Raw genomic sequence first — 19,588 nt, 5'->3', positions numbered from 1 at the left:
TGTGTTAACATTTATTAGGAATGTTATTGTAACACAAAAACTACAAATTATTAATGGAAAAGTTTTACTTTTTTCAGATTATCATGGTTATGGTACAGTTGACCCCTGTCTGTGCAGGTTTTTTTTTGGTTTTTTTTGTTTTTTTTAATACGCTGCCTCTGCTTTTGTGGTTTACTCCCACAACACGTATACTCAGTCAAGTGCTCGTTGGTGTGAATGAATGAGGAGTGAGAATTATTGTCACAAATAGCCCTCATCTCAGACATAAACGGAGTTACTTTTGAACCTCATGAAATCTGAGTGACTTGATGGTTGTAATGATTGTAGTTGCGGAGGTCTGGAGCCAGAAATACTTGCAGAAAACGACAAGTGGACCAGGGAGACGTAAACAGAATATGACTCAAATTTCACACCCTGATGATCAGCAAAGACATGGGAAACATGATCAAAATTGAATTCTCTTCCCACGCTGCAGACTCATCTGGTCAACCTTCTGTTTGCTCTTAAAATGCTTCAATAGCTTTTAATGCTCACAAGCAATTTCCCACAGATGACAGTCACGTTAAGTTAAATTAAACTGCATTATCCCACATCCAATGAACAGGCTTAATTACTCAACAGATGGTTGCGTTATCCTTTGCAAATGTGAATTGTGTCTCTCTGGATCATCCACGTTTGCTCATTTTATTCATAAATGGATCCTGCGTCCTTGGATCGAGTTAGAACTTGGAGGTGAAACAATAGCAATTTCATTTTGTGGTGTAATTATGTTCAGAAGAAAACCAAATGAAGGTATACATTTGCATTAGCCAGAACAAATAATACCAAAAGATGTGGTTTTGTGAACACAATATGCGTGTGTTGTGTGAATGATTCGCCACCAACTTCCCAAAACTGTTCTTGGGGACTCTTTAAAAAGATAGGAATACTGAGTCAGAGGAAAGATGTTGAATTCTCAGGTGTATTATTCCATTTGCAGGTCTTTTAAAACTACAGATGCTGGCCAATCAAGTGCTGTTTTTCCATGGCTCTAAAAGCAGGTATTGTTAGTTTTGGCTTTTTGGGCAGGTGGCAAATCCTGCTGTAAATTAAAACCATAGTATCCATAAAGGTTGTTGGTAGAGGAAAGAATGCAGTTCTCTAACATTTCCTGGTAAAAAGCTATGTTTTTTTTTTTTTTTTTAAAGAGAGCGCTCATCATTGTTCATTCAGTAGTCTTTCGGTAGGTTTATCGATTCAACGTCTTATCATCATTGCTCTCTCTCTCTTTTACATGTATGTGTACGTGCATGTGTGTGCGCGTATAAATTTATACTCATTAATTCACCTAAAACCTAATAAAAATCGCATTACCCTTCACCTTAACCGGATACTTCAGAGTCTCGCCACAGTCGTGAGGTTCAGACAGTCAGGAGACCAGAGAAAAAGTCAGAAAAGATAAAAAGAAAAGAAAGATAAATCAAAGTAAAATCCAGCACCAACCAAACACTTCCTGCCTTCTGTTAAGGTTCCGGTGCGACCGGAGAGTGGATCCCAGAATCACAGAGCACAGGAGTAAGCGAGAGGTTTTATTCACCAAAACAAGTGAATATGAACATAAAGCGCTGGACACAGCCAGGAAAAAGGTTAACAAAAGGTGCTTGCAAATTGCAAGGAGGGAAATTAACACAACACAAAAAGACCCGAAGGCTACAAACCGCAAACACAAGAAAGCAACAACTTACTATAGCTATGAAACGCGCCACATAAAAGTGGGAACAAAAAGAGACGTAGCAAAACTTACGTAGATGAAAATCAAGAATCTTGGACTATAATAATTAGCGAAGGCGAAAAACAGTAGAAACACTAGACGATGGCTGTGAGCAGACGGAGCAACGACCCGACAGTAGCTGCAAGGAGTCCCAGTCCTTATGAAGGCCTAATAGGTGATGCACTGCAGGTGTGGTGCAGGGGACACGCCCCTCTCATTAATCAGGCACTGTGAGACAAGGAAAACGCACTGAGAGCCCAGCAACATGACACCTTCCACATGGTTAGAAAATCAGAGTCTTACGTCAACCCCAGAAACCTCTAAATTCCAACAAATTAAGGAGATCTCAAGAGACCAGAGGAAAAACTAAAGAGAGGAAGAAGGGAAGGATAGATAAAGCAGAGTGAGATCCACAGACACCAACACTCACTGATTCAACGAGCAGTGAGAGGGAGAGGCGAATTCTGTTTGAATTTCAGTAGATGCTGGTGTGATGGATCTGGCATGCATAATGACCGCCACCAAAGAAAGGAGCCGTCAACCATGGCCCAGCAAAGCGAGCGCAGCCCACCAGAATCGCCCAAGCCGCGGCAGCACCAAGGCCACCCCCACGCCCCAGAACGGGGCCCGGCAAGCCCCCACAGCGCTCCACCGGTCCACAGCGACCCCCCCCCGCACTCCACCCACACCCGCCGCCCACCACCCACCATGTAAAATTTTATCCATGTGTGGTGACTTCACATCAAAGTGTGGCAAAATGTCTACACAACGCCACCTAGGGAGCCACCTAGGGAATTGCACCCAAGGAATCAACCTTGCACAAGGCACACAGGTTTAAGATCTACTGATGAGCGTTTGAAAAGTAATCCAAGTTGATTCAATTAGTTAAATCAATAGGGCTCAAAAGTCAAAATACACTCAGAAATCTGGAGTTCAACAAAGGGGCCAAGGCCTCTTAGAGTGGGGAGATTCATATAAAAAAAAATACAGTAATGCACATCAATAAATGTGACAATCACACACTCATGAAAGTGAAGGGGGTTTAATCGACACACATGCAAATGTTTCCATCCTTCCTTTTAACCAGCATGCAGTGCTCACGGAAGACCTGGGCCTCAAGCAGTTCTCAAGGTCATACTCAGGGGGCGGAATGCGACTATAGTGCTGCCTCACTAGATCGTCCGAGAGGGAGATACCATAGGCAATCAAGTCAGTACCTCCCAAGTCTCCATCATGAGCTGAAAAGAGTGAACCTTTCTCTGTTTGTCAACCGGCAAGGAGGACAGACAAGTGAAGACCTTTAATCCGTTCTGACGCTGAACTGGACGAAGACTGTGTCGACACTGTGGCCACAGCTGCACCTCTAACCATTTTTTTCTTATTATTTTTATTTCTATATTGAAAAGAAAATGCAATCAAAACGTTAATACTGTTAGTTAGGTGTGTACCGCATTTACTTACTGGAAGAGAGAAGAGAGGGTCATATAATGAAGGTGGAAGCCAAGTTGGTGGAATATGGAGATCTATAAATGTAACATTCCCATACATGCATGAATGTACTGTAAACCTCCTACACTGCTTCGTAGTTTCAAATACAATTACTGTAGTTGTACTTTATTCCTGAGTTCAAAATATCCAAGCAGGGACTGCATCCCAATAAGTCTGCTAGTGAGTTTGCTTGAGGTTAGACGGCAGAAGTGTATTTCAGTGACTGCGGTACAGTTTGTGTATTCATATGTAGTTTCTTGTGTGTGCGTGCGAGCCTCCGTCTAAGGTGGGTGCTGCGCTGCGAATTGCATCTGTTCCTAATTACAGAGTGCTAATGAAAGCCTGTACTCCTAGTGGGTCCTGGGGACACTTCTCTGTGCCTCACGTAGGAGGTGATGTTATGCACAAGTCCAAAACAAAATGAAATAAATACACACTAATGAAGACAGAGTGGAGGTAAGTGATGGGCAGCGGTTGATGGGAGGATCGTAGAAGGACAGCTGCTCTACACTGCATGCAATCCTCATGCTGTCATTGAACACTTTCTCCTTCAAATCCCAACAGGCATCTGGCAGTTCGACAGATTATGCTTCAAAGTGCAGTTTGAGCCGAGTAGATATTCATTCACACATGATTTACGGTCGTGAATATTGTTTTAAAAAGTGTAGTTCGAAGGTCGTTTCTCAACGATAACGATATCCTTACAGCCAAGCTACGGAGGCAAGCTAAATGCTATATGCATATTGGTGGACTGTTTCAGCGGATGTGTTAGAAGCAGTATGATTCCTGTTTTGTCCGCATATGCCAATTTGGCTGTGCGAAGTCCCGCTCCTGATTGGTGGACTTGTTTCAGGCTTGTTCAGCAGTTGGCTGCTGTCCTTTAGTGTTGTGTCGCTCACGACCGATTCGTTCAAAAAAACAGAATCTTTTCAGTGAACGTGAGTGAACAGGTCACTTCTTGAAGTGATTTGTTCTTTTCTCAGTTCATTTGAGAGCAGCGTCAGACGTGGGCGGGATTTTATTTCACATACAGCCTCGCTATTGGTGTTCAAGAACGAGTCACTGAGGAAGCTTCTCGTTCGCGAAAACGTGAACGGATCAGTGAGTGAACGAGTCAGTGAGTGAATGTGCTACCTCCATTTCCCGTTCACGTACGATTCATTGAGTGAACAGATTGCCATACCAGTTCAGTGAGTGAGTGAGTGAGTGGTTGTAGTCTTGCCACGAGTGATTCACGATTTGCCAAGGAAGGAACTACTCACAGAAACGCCACTACTTCCGTGCTGGCGGGGACAAGCTTTCATTATTATGTGTTTCTCCAAGCTAACGGCTAATGTAGAACTTTCCTGCAATGTAAAACATTTTCAGTTTCCAAGTGATGTGCCAATTTAATTTACAGTATTACGTAGTGCATAAATTTGTGTCCGCATGTATTTAAATTATTTGTGTACCCAGTTCTAGTCATAGCTAATTATGAATAACTTGCACCTGTGTGTATGGGATGGGCGGGGCACTCTATATACGGAATCTATGTCGAGCTGGCTTGTTGTTGAATGTCAGGACCGGGACGCCTTGACGGTTTGTAACCTACTGCTAATACTTCCACCACTACTTCTACTGCTGCTACTACTACTACTACTACTACTACTACTACTAACTAGCTAACACCAAGTACGGCGAACACATATGCTAGGCAGTGTGTGTGTGAGTGAGTTGATGTACGCGTGCGTGTGCGAAAAAACGAAATAAACAGTTGAGTTGTCTCCGCCGTGCCTGTTCTGTCTACCCTTCCAGAGGGAGTTAGTTAAACGAAAAGTGAGTTTAAGTAAAAAACTGGACAGCTAATGTGGTATCCAGCCACGTACCGGCTGAGGGCATGTTTCGGTGACTGAATCTTTTGAACGGTTGTTTTGATTCTAGTAATTCAGTTCACCTAAAAGAACTGTAATGCGTATCACTACTGTCCCTGGCTTCTTTAGCATCAAATTTGAATGTTGTGTTTACAAACAGCAACCAAAAAAGGTCGGACAGCACCTTTAACATAGTGGACCATACAAATGATTTGAATTTGTACCTCGATCCATCCATCCAACCATCCATCCATCCAGCCATCCATCCACCAATGAACTTATTATTCAAATTATTTATTAGATATTTATTTTTGTATATTAATGACAAGCTAGTGACAAAATACTGTGTTGTAAATATTACTGATGAATATTTAACACTTAGTTGTTTTTTGTTTATTTTTGAGAAGTGCAATGTTTTGCAACATGGATTCTAAAGAAAAATCTGGAGTTTTGTTATCAACTTAAAAATGTAGTAGGCCTATACTGCATATCACTGCAGTTGGGCTGAAACCTCCTAAGTCACAATTTGGTAAATTTTATATATATTTTTAAAAATTTTATATTTTTGCTCAATCCACACGTGTGTGTGTTATGATGATGATGATGATGATGGCTATTATTATTATTACTAGTGTTGTTCCGATACCGTTTTTTGGCCCCCGATACCGATACCCAGCTTTGCAGTATCGGCTGATACCGATACCATACCGATACTTAAGGTTTTTTTTTTCCTCAACATGAAAAAGCTGTCCTGCTTTTGGTTTCGAGCATTCAAGGGCCAATAGGATATCTTAGATCGGCATGCAGTGAGCATGTCACATACCAGTGAATGTCGTGCACCAGCAAGACACAAGATGCTGCATCCAAAATCCTATATTAGCGTTGGAATTAATGGTATCGGCATGTTACTGGTGAGTAGTCACCAATACCGATACCACTGTTTTAATGCAGTATCGGCGTCTCTGCCGATACCAGTATCGGTATCGGAACAACACTAATTATTACTATTCTTTATTTATTTTGACAAATTATTGACCAATTTTAAAATGGTTTGCTCTTTTTGATGATGCAATGTTAATGGTTGAACAAACATGTCGTTTTTGGGGGCTGCTGAAAAGTGACCATTTTGGAGGCACAAGGTATCGGCCCAATGCCAGCAATATACTACTTGTAAAACACAAACTCTTTGTCAAAATAAAATAATGAAAATATTGTAGAAAATCCTTTTTATACTTTTTGGCATCTTGTTATTTTCATCTAGATGAGCTATTGACCAAATAGAAATGAAAATTGTTAGGTTGGGTCCATATACAGTTGTGCATGAAAGTTGATATAACTTTGGGGTATGCAAACTTATGAGCACAACTGTAAATGTGCACAAGTTAGCAGTCATTTAGTGACACAAAAATGCTATCGTCACCAAAATTCACATGCACATCTTCCTCATGTCAACTTCAACCTCTGAAAATATCCAAATAATTGCCACTGTATTTTGCATTCTATGGGCATTAGTGTGTATTGTATTAGTGTGTAATAATCTTTGCTGTAGTTGCCTTTGACACATTGTGTTGAACAGCTAATGTAACTTCTGAAGTGTGCCTGAAAATTATTTACAGTCATCTCTCTATTTGGTGGAATTAAAAGGTCAAGTGTGTCAAATACAAATTTGCTCCTGCTGCTTTTACCTGGTTTAACATTTGCTTTGTTGGAAATAAATAATAATTTAAAAAAAAATCACCTCCATTTCTCTTTCCGCTCCTGTGTGCAAAGAAATATCAGAATGTCTTAAAGGTTTGCGTGCAAAGGTTGGACGCCAAACTAAGGCAGGGACCTTCAATGTTACTAATTCATTTACAGATTTAATTAGATGGATGGAGCCCTCGCCGATATTAAAACAGGGAGGGGTAGAATGTTGCCAGCACAACAGGACTTTTTAATTACAACTCCGCATCCCCCACTTGCTGATGTCTGGGGAACCAGTTAATTAAAATCCTCATTATTTTACTTTTAATTAGTTCCCCTCTCTTTTTGTTTCCCTGCACCATATGGCAGTGATCCGTAGTCAAATCAACTTAATTAAGCTAATTAAGTTGATCAGTTTAATTATTCAAAGTACTCTGATTGGATGAAATATCTATCGTACCTCTTCAACAACAAATTCCAGCTTCAAATGCCTTTCTTAATTATTCATAATAATGCATCAATTTCAGAGCTACTGATTATTATCTCATACGACACATATACTGTACACATGCGTTTAATACAATCAAGTCAATCATTTGATCAGAACTGCTGATAAAAAGCAACATCTACGCTTTAAGGCTTTAAACTCCAATATCGTCAATAAGTTTGAGTAAAGTTCATGACCTGCTAATCTAGTTTCAACTAGTTTTAGGCTGTGTGATGTTATATGATGTTTGGAACTCTCGGTAAGAACTATGACATGTCAGGAATCTTTAATCGCGTTTCTGAAGAATCTTTTATGCTATGTGATGTTTGTTGATGTCAGGAACTATCTGTAATTTACTGGGTTAACAGCCAATCAGAGAATTCCATGTCAGTACATGTCTAGCCACATCTATATAAGCTGTCTGAGGAATGTGCGTGTTGCTGGATTATTGCAAGCTGTTCCTCTGTGCTACTTTGCAGCCAAAGGAGGCTTGGCATGTCGTGATTCTCGATGCATTCTCGTTGTTTTTCGTTTAGTCAAGTTATGTGAATAAATATCCATCCATCCATTTTCTTGACTGCTTATTCCTCACAAGGGTCACGGGGGGTGCTGGCGCCTATCTCAGCTGGCTCTGGGCAGTAGGCGGGGGACTGTGAATAAATAGTTAAAACCTTATTTGTGTCTGCGTTTTGGGATCCATCCTTCAGCACACAACAGGGCTAAATGCGTCCCTTTACAAATGAGTACAGGACATGAACTTATATTTCTAAATATGGGATGTTTCTGTATTTCAAGGGGCAGTTGGCAACCCTAGTTGTGTCATAGGGCAAGACATTTTACCCACCTTGCCTCCAGTACCACTCACACTGTACGGCTGGCTGTGGATGTTTGTGGCTTTTCCCTCAGTTTGAGTGCATGAAGAATGCGTCCATTGTGCAGCATCTTTTAGTGTCCAGAAAAAGCACATATAAATCAGAAGCATTATCCTCCAGTCAGCTGTGGAGCGCACAAACTGACAAGTGCCCATAGGAAAGCCCCTGGTCTTTAATTAGGCCTCATTAGGCTGCGACACAAGGGTACAGCTAAAGTCTACCACGGCCTCTGGCGCATCCCGCTTTAATTGCTTCTGTAATAGCCTAAGATCACAAGTTTGAAATCTCATTCCTGTGGGTAATCAGCCATGTTTGTGTGAGCAACAAAAGTGTTTTTTCATAATCCGTCCTCTTGACTAAACCTTTAAACAGTGGTGCATCACAATGTCATCAACACTATCTTGCTGCTGCTGATATGTCAGAAATGCTGCAATCAGACTTCAGTTCAATTCCATTTTTTTTGTAATTCGATAAGATTCAACTCAATTCAATCCAATATCGATTAATTATGGAACTGACACGCCGCCACCGTCGTGGCGGTTCATGCTTTTATTTTATCAGTCATGTTTCCTGTTTTAGTTTGAAATTCTAACTCTCCTCTCACCCCAGGTCACTTACCCTTCCTGCCGCTAACTAATTACCAGTCCCCGCCCATGATTATCGCCACCTGCCACCAATCAACCCACACAATAAAAGCCATCAGCATTCTCCTCTCCGTTGCCGAAGTGTCACATCTCAGTGCATGGAAGAGTCCCACAGTCCTCGAGTCCTTGTGCCTTGTCGTTTGTGCCTTGTCGTTTGTGCCTTGTCGTTTGTGCCTTGTCGTTTGTGCCTTGTCGTTTGTGCCTTGTCGTTTGTGCCTTGTCGTTTGTGCCTTGTCGTTTGTGCCTTGTCGTTTGTGCCTTGTCGTTTGTGCCTTGTCGTTTGTGCCTTGTCGTTTGTGCCTTGTCGTTTGTGCCTTGTCGTTTGTGCCTTGTCGTTTGTGCCTTTTCCTCCCCAGCGGAGCGCCCTTAGTTACCCCTTGTGCCTTGAGCCTTTTTTCCTCCCTAGCGGAGCACCTTTTGTTGTCCCCTGTACCTTTTTGCCTGTTTTTTCCTCCCCAGTGGAGCGTTTTTAGTTCTCCACTTTTTGACTTCCCCTTCTCTTCTCAGTTTGAGAGGAGACAGCTGCTGACCGAAAATAAAGCTGTTGCCTTGGTGGCCTACCTTTTATCCTGCGTCTGAGTCCTACCTCTCCTTGTCGTGTCAGGAACATCAATTCTTCTTAAATATCAACTACATGATAAAAACTCCACAAACATTACATTCCAACAAAATGTTGCAGAGGTAACTGTTAAATGATTTAGTGTATTAATGAAAGTAACACGTGTTATAATCACTTAGTGTTACACAAACATTGACATAAGCAAGGAAGAGATGAAAATATTGTCATAATTTGAATTATTAATTGTAAATATAAATTGAGAAGTTTCTGAATTGTCTTCAATTGCAAAAAAACCCCTTAAATTCCATTTTCTTTATGAATTTATCGGAAAAAGAGATTAAAATTGATTAATGGTTTTAGGAATCGAAATGCTCAAAAAGGAAAATCGATTTGATATCAATTTGCGATTTTTATTTTTATTTTTTTTTGAAAATTCATCTGGTATTTTTATCATTTCAGACTGGTTATAAAAATGTTGGATTTTCATTATAGTTTCTTATTATGTAGTTTCATACAGTATTTTTAATGATGTCCTGCGATTGGCTGGCAACCAGTCCAGGGTGTACCCCGCCTACTGCCCAAAGCCAGCTGAGATAGGCTCCAGCACCCCCCTGGACCCTTGTGAGGAATAAGCAGTCAAGAAAATGGATGGATGGATATTTGCAATGATTTGATTTAATTCATAACTTTTTGTTTTTAGAGCAGGCTTTGTAGTTTTTATTCATTCTAAAAATGCTTCATTTTAGTTAAAGCTCTATGTAGCAACTTGTCCCAAAATATCTTTACAGTAGCCTTTTTATTTGACCATTTATGACTATGTTGCTTTGATGGTAAGGATTTCTGTGTTTGTTTCAAACATATCTTCTGAAATTATTGCAAAGAAGTTCAACTCTAGGAACCAAAATGCACATAATCCTCTGATAGAACGATTCCAGCCTCAAACTAGTCCAGCATCGCCAGAGTCCCGAAAAAAAATCAAAAAAATCAAGAGGACCAACAGGAGGCGGCAAAGGTGCTGATCCAGGATTTCCATTTAAGTTTAACAACAATGAAATCCTGCAACCTCTTGTGAAACCTGAAAGTATCTCTGATATGCAGTAGATCAGGATGGTGACTTGTGTAAAGTGGAGACAAAGCGGTTGTGCTGAGTAAGCAAAAAATATATATATAAAAAATCCCACCAAGGATGAGCCAGCAACCTGTAGTACTGAGTTCCTATATTGACTGTTTGTCAGAAATGCCAGGAGACATTTAACCTTGCGATGGAGAATGTGGCACTTTGTGTGTTATTGTATTAATGAGCGACTTTTATTGAGTAAAACACTCCAACAAGAGAATGAAAGTGAAAAAAAGTTATTTTAATACAACAAATCCACTTTCATGTGTTGTGCTGGTTGGGCGCCAAGAGAAGTGCGATTAGCTTTCCAGGTAGATTATGTTGAGTATTTGATCCACTGGCTGATGCACAAATTATTTACAATTCTTACTGATTTTTTATGGTAACTCATCCAAACGTTTATACAATCATCCATCTGTTTTCTATAGCTCTTGTCTGCCTATCCTAGCTGACTTTACAGGCGGCGTACACACTCAACTGGTTTCCAGCCATTCACAGAATTTGCAGTAAAGTACAACATCAGATCACAAAAGCATAATTAATGTCAATGGCTCGACAATAACAAAAATGTTTCACTGCTAAAGCCAATTCTTCAAAAGCCTAAATTCTGTTCCAGAAAAAAAAATCTAACAAGTATATATATATACAATATCCAATATGGAAAAATAAGATATAAAAAGGTTTGGTGCTACTTCTGTGTGTATGAACACTAACATAAAAACAAACAAAACAGCCTACACCAATTTTGCCACTAATTAAGAACATACAAAATTGTGGATTTTACTGTTCAAAACACAAACACGTGAATGCCAGAAAATGAAAGTTACACATGTAACTATGGTTCTATGAAGCAGCAGAGGGGAGGCTGAAACCACAGAATGTTCCCTTTGCCCATACACAGTTGAGCACGAATACCGAACAAGTCACTGGATGACACGGGATGGATATAAGTTCCGGTGCCATTTGAGGTTTGTTTCCTCTTTTCTTCTGAAATGGCGTTCGCATGCCACTGGACACTCTTCCCTGAAGGAACAAGGAATTGTATATCGACATCTCCAGTCCGTTACTGGTAGCCTTGCGACCAAGTTGATTGGAGGAGCGAAGTTTCGCTTTCTAAAACCTATGGCGGTGTTTCAGTTGGTTTGTGAGAAATTATTTAACATTGTTAACCAAATTGTTTCTTTTGGTACTTTTAGCACTGCCTGTGGTGGTCAGTAGGGATGAAGTTGAACTTATTAGTGTCATACATTCTTGTATGAGTTGAGTTCACTTCAAGAAATTCCCGCAGTGTTACCTCCAGATTCAATTATGCACTGTCTGAGGCCATCCTAGTTTTCACTGGAATCACTGCTATGAAATGCCAATGTCTCTGTCCTTCCTTTTAGCCATATTTTCAATATCGCTGCCATAGTTCATGAAAGATCGCAGTCTAGTGATTCAGCCACGCTAGTCCTCCTCCCTCAAATGAAGCAAGAATTCAGCCTTCTCTAATCATGGAAAGAGTGACAAGCTGGTTTACAAGAGGAGGACTAAGTGAAGAAGCGGCGAATAGAAGAGTTGAAGACACTCAAGTTTTCTCAACTGGTTTCTCAGCAGACCTGTGAATAATAAATAAAGAAATATAAATACTAGGGCTGCAATAATGCTTATTTTTGAATAATCTGGCGTTAATGTTATCGATTAATCATTTGAAAAACATGTTTTATATTACGACTGTGTGTTTGATTGACTCATGGGGTTAAAGAATTGCTGTATTACATTGTCCGTTACTAAGAGAAGTATTTGTCCGTCTTATTTTGCCAGTCATTATTATTTTGTCATTCATACACTGTTGCTGTGTCCCTTATGATAGATGATGATTTAGCCACTCATAGTTTGTCTAGTCTTATGAAAATGTCCCTTATGATGAGAATGTTGTCAGTTGATATGCTATTAGTCACTATTAGTTTGCCTAGCAAAACAACAGTAAAAAACATTAAAATAATCACTGACAGGTAAATAACTTCACATTTCTTGTACTAATTCAAAGAATGACTATAAGGATATACTAATTGGAATACTTTTGATAAAATAAGAAATACACATTTTTAAACACCTTAGAACGAATAACACAAATCATTCCCTTTTTTTTGTACACAACACAACTGATCATACATTACTGTATAGCAGTTTTATCGCACCAAAAGATTTGTTTAGGCTATTATTTCAGCTTTTGGGCAGTATAAACTCTCAATGATTATGTAACATTTGACGTCCGAGCCATTAATACTGGGAAAACCTGGAGAGTGGAGGATGGAAGCATTGCAATGTGATTAGGTATTGTAATAGCAGATGGACCACTGATTGTAATTAAGGAACAACAAGTGTGGAGGAAGCAACAATGACTATAAAGAACGCGAAGGAAGAATTGGCTTGTTAAAAAAAAGAGAGGAAGAATAAGAAGAAGAAGCTGCAGCTCAGTAATTTTGAGATGGTTTGATTTTTTAAAGTAGATGAGCCACAAAATCGGGTTATATGTAGGGATGTAACGATAAGGGCAATATTGTGATATTAAAACTGCCACAATATCGTCGTAGTCATGTTCACAATATTTAAAAGGAACACATCTGTTAAAAAAGTCAGGTTGATTTCCATTTGTGCAGTTCTAGCACCCTCTAGTGGCTAGTTTATTAGTGCAATTTAATTTTAATTAGGGATGTTTTGACCTTCTATGTTTTTTAACTCATTCACTGCCTTTGACAAGTATATTTGTCAATTATCTATATTTTTTGAGCGGGGATAATGGAGGAGAGTCTGATGATGCTCCACTGTAAATGTCTAATTTGGAAACAACTTTACTGATGCCTAACCACCGGTGGATGACATCATTGCCCCATTTTATACGAAATAAACACAGTTTCAGAGTCCATGGGTGAAATGGCTGTATTTTGGCAAACCTACATTTTTCTACTGTCAATTATAAAAGAACGGGACGGGGCAAAAAGTAGGGAGTCTATATTGTGATCTTTTTTAAATATCGGCAATCCCCCCACAATGTCATGATAATTATCGTATCGTGACCTTCATATCGTGATAATATCGTATTGTGATGTTTGGATATCATTACATCCCTAGTTATATGTAGGGTGATAGATAAGTTGGTGGAAGCACTACAAATGTTTTTCACCATCTACAAAGTAAACAGTCCGACAAACTTCAGAACAAATACTCCTCACCTTCTGGTCGGACATCATGCCATTAGCTTGCATGTGTGTTGGGTGCCCACTGAGTAGTCCACCTCCCGGCCGATCATGTTCGCAGAAGATTGTTCCGTTGACATAATGAAAGCGATCACCGGGGACCAGGCGGTTCCGACAGGTTGCACAAATGAAACACTGACACAAGAAAGAAAGTTGTTAACATTTCGTCTTCAATCATACAGCACTCTACTAGGAGGACCAATAACAATCAGGACAGCTTGATGTTACAGCGAGGTGATCAGTTACATAACCAAACTCACCTTCAGGTGGTAAACATTTCCTTGTGCCCGCATCACCATCTCGCTAGCAGGGATAGCCAGTCTACATGCACTGCAAGCGCCGCTGTGTCCGAATAGCCTGCGGAAAGGCACCAGCAAAACTATTTTTGCTTCCATCAAAAGCTACAGCATGTAGTATGCTATTTTTATGACGAGCAATAAAGAGAATAAGAGACATACTGGAACAGCTAGAGCACCTCTGATTTTGTGGTAGCATTAGCATTGATGCTAATGTTACTGTTGTTTGCAGTACAAAGTTTTAACTCTTTTTATATTTTGTCAACTCATCTTTGAAGACTCCCTTTTACATTTCCTTAAATGCTCCCCTTCTATCACACCTAAGAAAAATGGGAGTAGCTTTCTTTTATTTTTGCATAATATTGTTTAGTATAATATAGTTCTGTTGTACAGTCTGTTTTTCTTTCTTTTATATTTGATGTATGACAGTTATGATTGTATGATTTACTTTGTAGGTCAACTTAAACAACCGAAAAAGACTGTGTTCAACCGAGGATCCATTAAAAGATTCCACCTTATTTCTTCTTTGCAATAATTATTGAAGCAGCTAGATAGTTAGAAAAAGACAGAGAGAAGTTGGAACTTACTATTGGCTGACCTAATTTAATGAACTGCTCTAGCAAAGCAGCAAAGATTTACACGGGTGATTTGAAGGTTAGGGAACAGCTTTTGCTGCTTTGGAATTCAAACAAGTAGTTTACTCTCTTGTTCCGTTTGTCTTGTCTCATCAGATTGCAAGTCGAATGATTAAATTCATAAAGACAGCCGCAAGCTTGTTTTTAAGTGATGCTTTCTAATTTAATGTCATCAGTTACAGTCTATTGACAACTCAACTATTGTGCATGGAGTAAAAATCAGACATTCAAAAACAAACAAAGATAGTTCAATCAGTAACATAAAAACAAGGATAATGTACAGGTTGACACAAAAAAATTGAACTTTTATAACAATCCAATAAAACCAAGAGTGATGGAAGAAAAATGTTTTGAAGAAAATGCGTTTTTTTTCCAGTTCCCTGGTCGGGTGGATCGGCAGCACCTCGGGTGCAAACTGCTCTGCATCATCATTAGTTAGGCTCTTAAAGCGGAAGTCAGAAATTGTCTTTGCAATATGTTCTATGCGTCTCCACTAGTCTAAACACGGGATTAGATTGTAGAATATGAATTAAGCAGACAATTCCACCCATTTTTAGCCATCACAAGGCTGCCATTTTGCCCTGTACTGACACAAGCTGAGCCACTGGGCATCGTGATGTCAATTTCAGTCAGCTTGTGAGGTAGCTAATGGCGAGCACCTCTCGTCATAACAAGCAAAGCCCCATGACAGTCACTAGAGGCTTTAAGCAAATACATTTTTGTGACTCAAAGATGTACCGATGTATAGACAAAATAAAGATGCCAGATATAGTAGTATTTGATTTGAAACCTCATTTTTATAGAAGTGTGGAACTGCCATTCAATACCCCATTGTAATTATGGGGGGTGGGGGAATGCTATTTTCAGCACTTAGCTTACGTTTTACCAATACTTTTGAACAATTTTATCGAATACGTTCGAACGGCTTTCTCAAAATGTTTGAGCAACTTTGCAGTATGTTCAAATGACATATCCGAATGTTTACTTCGTACAGTTACAACAGTGAACAGGTACGTACTCACTTTCGGTACAGGGGGTGCTTTTTGGGAAAAACCTTGCCGCTCACACACAACCAGGAGGAAAGGTGGAAAGTGTTGAGAGGCAAATACATGCATTCGACTCGTATGCAATCTTGCGACCAAACTGACAGGAACAACATCCAATCAGAGCACCAAAACAACAGCCCATTCTTATCAATTACAATTACAAAACTTGTTTTTGTCTTTCAGTGGTACTTTTTTCTTAGGATGAGAATTTGGCATAGTGTGACAAGTGACTGAACTATGGAAATCTCACACTCAATGCAGGAGTGTTGATAGCTCTGCTTTGACTACAGTAAAGACGAATAAAGAAATAACATGGATAAATTGAGGAAATAACCACAAGCATACAGTAACCAGAAAGTGCAGTCTCATAGCGTTTGTTATTCTATGGTAAATAAAGTTGTATTTAGCACATCGAGCTTATCTGCGCATTATTGGACATAATGAGCTGCCGATAAAGCTTCACTTTTGTTAACTTTTTCAGGTGTTGTCAACTTGATTGCTGTATTTGGCTCATTTTGCTGGTAATGTAGCTTTCTACATGACTTTAACAGTAACAGTGAAAGACAGACGAATGAAAAGGATGTCGTATTGCGTATTTAACTGGGGCTTAATTCCTTTGGCATGGGGGTGGGGGATACAATTTTTTTATGATGTTAAAGGCGGGGTCTTCTGTTTTCACTCAGGAAAATGCACTTTATAAATACAGGATGTATAGCCACAAATTCCTTCTCAATCGACACCTCTGGGCTTCTGTTAATGTGTGGTGGTGATTTTTTCCTAAAGCCTGTATTTTGCCATTATGTGTTTGTTTTGTCAACAGCGGGACGTTTCTGTGGACAGACAGTTGTTTAACCCTCCAGCCAATCGCAATCACTGTCGGCAGATGGCGCCGGGCGAATTTGTCAGCTGCATGACGTCACTCTCGCGGAAACTTGACAGCACGCACTGATGTATTTATTTTTTTACTCACTTACTTTCAAGCTTGTGTGAGTGAGTGAGTGAGTGAGTGAGTGAGTGAGTGAGTGAGTGAGTGAGTGAGTGAGTGAGTGAGTGAGTGAGTGAGTGAGTGAGTGAGTGAGTGAGTGAGTGGAAAAAAAATCCAAACATCACAGAGATCGGGGTTAGCCTCAGTCTAATGTTGGACGCGTCCACGAGTTTGTAGCTTCTACTGAGCCAACACCTTTTCAGTCATTCACTCCCAGGCCAGTTCAAATGGATTTTTGACGTCTAAAGCCGTCAATGGCATTGAATGACTTAATATCTGTAATATTCAATAAGGACGGAACGCAGCAACGTTCAGTGATTTTTCATAACAAAATAAGGACAATCCGTTACACTTGGCAGCTCTGTCACTGCCAACAGTCTCTAAAAAAAATGTAAACTCTTTCCTTGGCCTTGAGTTTCCTCTCTTTGTGGTACAGTCTTCCCTCGCTATAACGCGGTTCACTTTTCGCGGTCTCGCTGTATAGCGGATTTTTTTTTAAGTGCAATTTTGCATATTTTTTTACAGTAATATACCCATTTTATAAAATTTATGAAGGTTTGAACATTGTCAATGTTTGAACAAGAGAGAAATGTGAGAACATGTAAATGCCTCAATGAGAAAGGTGTATAAATTGTGCGGTCGGGGATTTTAGAGCCTTAAAACATTTATAAGAGTTGTAAAACATAAAGCTAACTACTTCGCGGATTTCATTTATTGCGGGTATTTTTTGGAACCTAACCCCAGCGGAAAACGAGGGAACACTGTAATCCACTGTTTTCCTTGACAATCGTGCAATGTTTTTGTGGTTCAACAAAAAAATATAGTACCATAAATTGTGCATTGTGGAAACTAATTTTAATTAATTGATTAAATTAATTTAAAATGTTAAATTACAAATATACAGTAGACCCATATAATTAGTAACTGTTTATATTGCTCATGTATCAATGTCAGCTATCATAGTGGCGTCACATTCTGTTTAAAAACATGTTACAATAAACTAGTAAGAATGTGTGTTCCGCATAGCATAACCACTCACCTGATGTAGTCGTTCTTGCAGAGGATCATGCCTCCTTTGCTGTAGCAGGTGCTGCTGTACTCGCCCAGCTGAGCGTGGCAGCAGGAGCACTTGAGGCAGCGCGTGTGCCAGTACTGCTCCATGGAGAAGAGGAGGAAGCGGTCTGCAATTCGACCTCCACATCCTGCGCACGACCGTCCTGCTGTCCCCCCCATCGCAGCCACTGTGGGCACATCCACCCTGCTGTTCACCATCACAACTAAAGAAGGACAGGAGCAATGTACATTGATGAATAAGTAAAGTCAAGTCATTTTTATTTATATACTGCAATTCATTGTCCATAGTCGTGAGCGGTTGTTTATTTATATGTATCCATAGGTTTGTTTAACTCCAACAAATCGGATAATAGCTTCAAATCAAAGAAATTGGGGAGGTGCCAAAAATGCCCTTCCTCACAATATTAATAATGCTTTATCTGCGTCCACGTCAGAATTTAATGAATTCTTCGTTGGTCCAGGCCTCCACAAGCCAGGTTTGAAAAGATGAACCAATTATTAACTCAGTTGCTCACAAAAACGTATAAATATGTCCTAGTTTAAATGTTTTAAGTGTGCCAAAGACGTTTTTATACGTTTTTTGTTTGTTTGTTTTTTTAAATGCTAGATCATACAGAAGGTTTTGACGCAGCCTCTCAATTGCAAAGAACGGTTGAAGAAATGGTAGTTATTCCATAATTCGGCCAGCAGGTGGCAGCAGAGTAAAGGAGAGCAGTTGAAAAAAGTTGTTGAAAAAAAGCTAAAATAGAATAATTGTGAATCATGATGAAACGTAGCTAGATTCTAATGCCTAATAAAAGATAGAAACGTACTTTTTTTTTCCTGATGAAAGAAGAGACTTTAATCTTTCTTTTGGTAGGTTCCATCCATGTTTTTATAGCAATAGAACACAATATTCTGTGGGCCTTGCAAAATCAGTCAAAATCCAGTAAAACAGCCAGAAGTGAAGGGAGTTGCTTCAGTCAAAATGGCTGAGAGTTAAACTAAATTTTTTAGTTTTAGTTTAGTTTAGTTTAGCTAACTAACTAAAAGTTAGTTTATACTAAAAACAAGTGTTTGTTTAATCATGCCAATGAATAAACAACAATTAAATAAATAAGAAATAAATGGATACGCTAGACCAGTACATTATTGGCACTTTTGAAAACAAAACTGAACAATTAATGCCATAAGCAAATTCTTAAAAAAAACAAAAAAACTATATATTTTCAAGCTAAGTAAAAAAACAAATAAAAATAAAAAAGTACAAGGGACATAGTGTATCTCTTCCCTTCCTAATGTGACACTTGGCACACAGTATACTTAACTAGCTCCAGTTTAGCTGTAAAACTTGTGACGTACATAAATGGAGCCACATTCATACGTCTGATACTTGCAATTACATAAATTCTATTTTTATTCATGTTTTCAGCTGAAAAACCTTGAGCTGACTCGTGCATTGCTGTGAGTAACGTTGCTTTTATATCACACCGGGTCCAAGCTGTCATGCATAGTTTGTGTTATATCAGCAGTATCCCTCTTGAGCTGCTTCTCTCCTTTCTAATTAGCGGCAACAACAACAAAACAAAATAACTACAAGGTTCGATATTTTCCAAATGGGGTAACAGAGGCCAAAGCGTCTTCTAGAGCTGCTGCTTTCACAACCAGGGTTTTCCAACGAGCCTTTCCACAAATCTGACATTGCGGCAGCTGGTTGTCCACAGTGAAAGACACTGCGCTCAATAACCTTATTTTTTTGGGGAGTAAGGTCTTTGCCAGCCAGTGGGTTTAACCAAGCAGATTTTGATTTCAATGAAACTTGCTCTACTTGAAGTTAATAGCGGCGGGGCAACAATAAAAGTCAAATTTTAGGTCAATCCATTA

The 19,588-nt window shown here is 39.4% G+C and overlaps 1 protein-coding gene and 1 long non-coding RNA gene across 3 annotated transcripts in view; one reads left to right on the top strand and one right to left on the bottom strand.

Annotated features, from left to right (window-relative positions):
- LOC144002119 (uncharacterized) overlaps window positions 1-18,763 on the top strand; it is a 36,174-nt gene extending 17,411 nt beyond the window's left edge. Inside the window, exon 3 of the long non-coding RNA XR_013278674.1 lies at window positions 17,739-18,763. This is a non-coding gene — a long non-coding RNA (uncharacterized LOC144002119). The remainder of the gene's footprint in view (window positions 1-17,738) is intronic.
- LOC144002117 (LIM domain transcription factor LMO4.1-like) overlaps window positions 1-19,588 on the bottom strand; it is a 32,731-nt gene that overhangs the window by 9,002 nt on the left and 4,141 nt on the right. The window contains exons 2-5 of one of the 2 annotated variants that reach the window (XM_077497044.1): window positions 17,691-17,928; window positions 13,950-14,046; window positions 13,666-13,824; window positions 10,320-12,048 (exon numbers count right to left, since the gene is read on the bottom strand). In XM_077497044.1, coding sequence (XP_077353170.1) covers window positions 12,040-12,048; window positions 13,666-13,824; window positions 13,950-14,046; window positions 17,691-17,923 — 498 coding nt within the window. In that variant the 5' untranslated portion in view covers window positions 17,924-17,928 and the 3' untranslated portion in view covers window positions 10,320-12,039. Of the gene's footprint in view, window positions 1-10,319; window positions 12,049-13,665; window positions 13,825-13,949; window positions 14,047-17,690; window positions 17,929-19,588 lie in introns of those variants that run through there. The other variant, XM_077497043.1, reaches the window with a different exon arrangement.

The sequence above is a fragment of the Festucalex cinctus genome, chromosome 15, assembly GCF_051991245.1.
Source record: "Festucalex cinctus isolate MCC-2025b chromosome 15, RoL_Fcin_1.0, whole genome shotgun sequence".
NCBI lineage: Eukaryota > Metazoa > Chordata > Actinopteri > Syngnathiformes > Syngnathidae > Festucalex > Festucalex cinctus.
The sequence above is the reverse complement of the archived record's forward strand: the minus strand, read 5'-3'. Positions and strand labels throughout refer to the sequence as shown.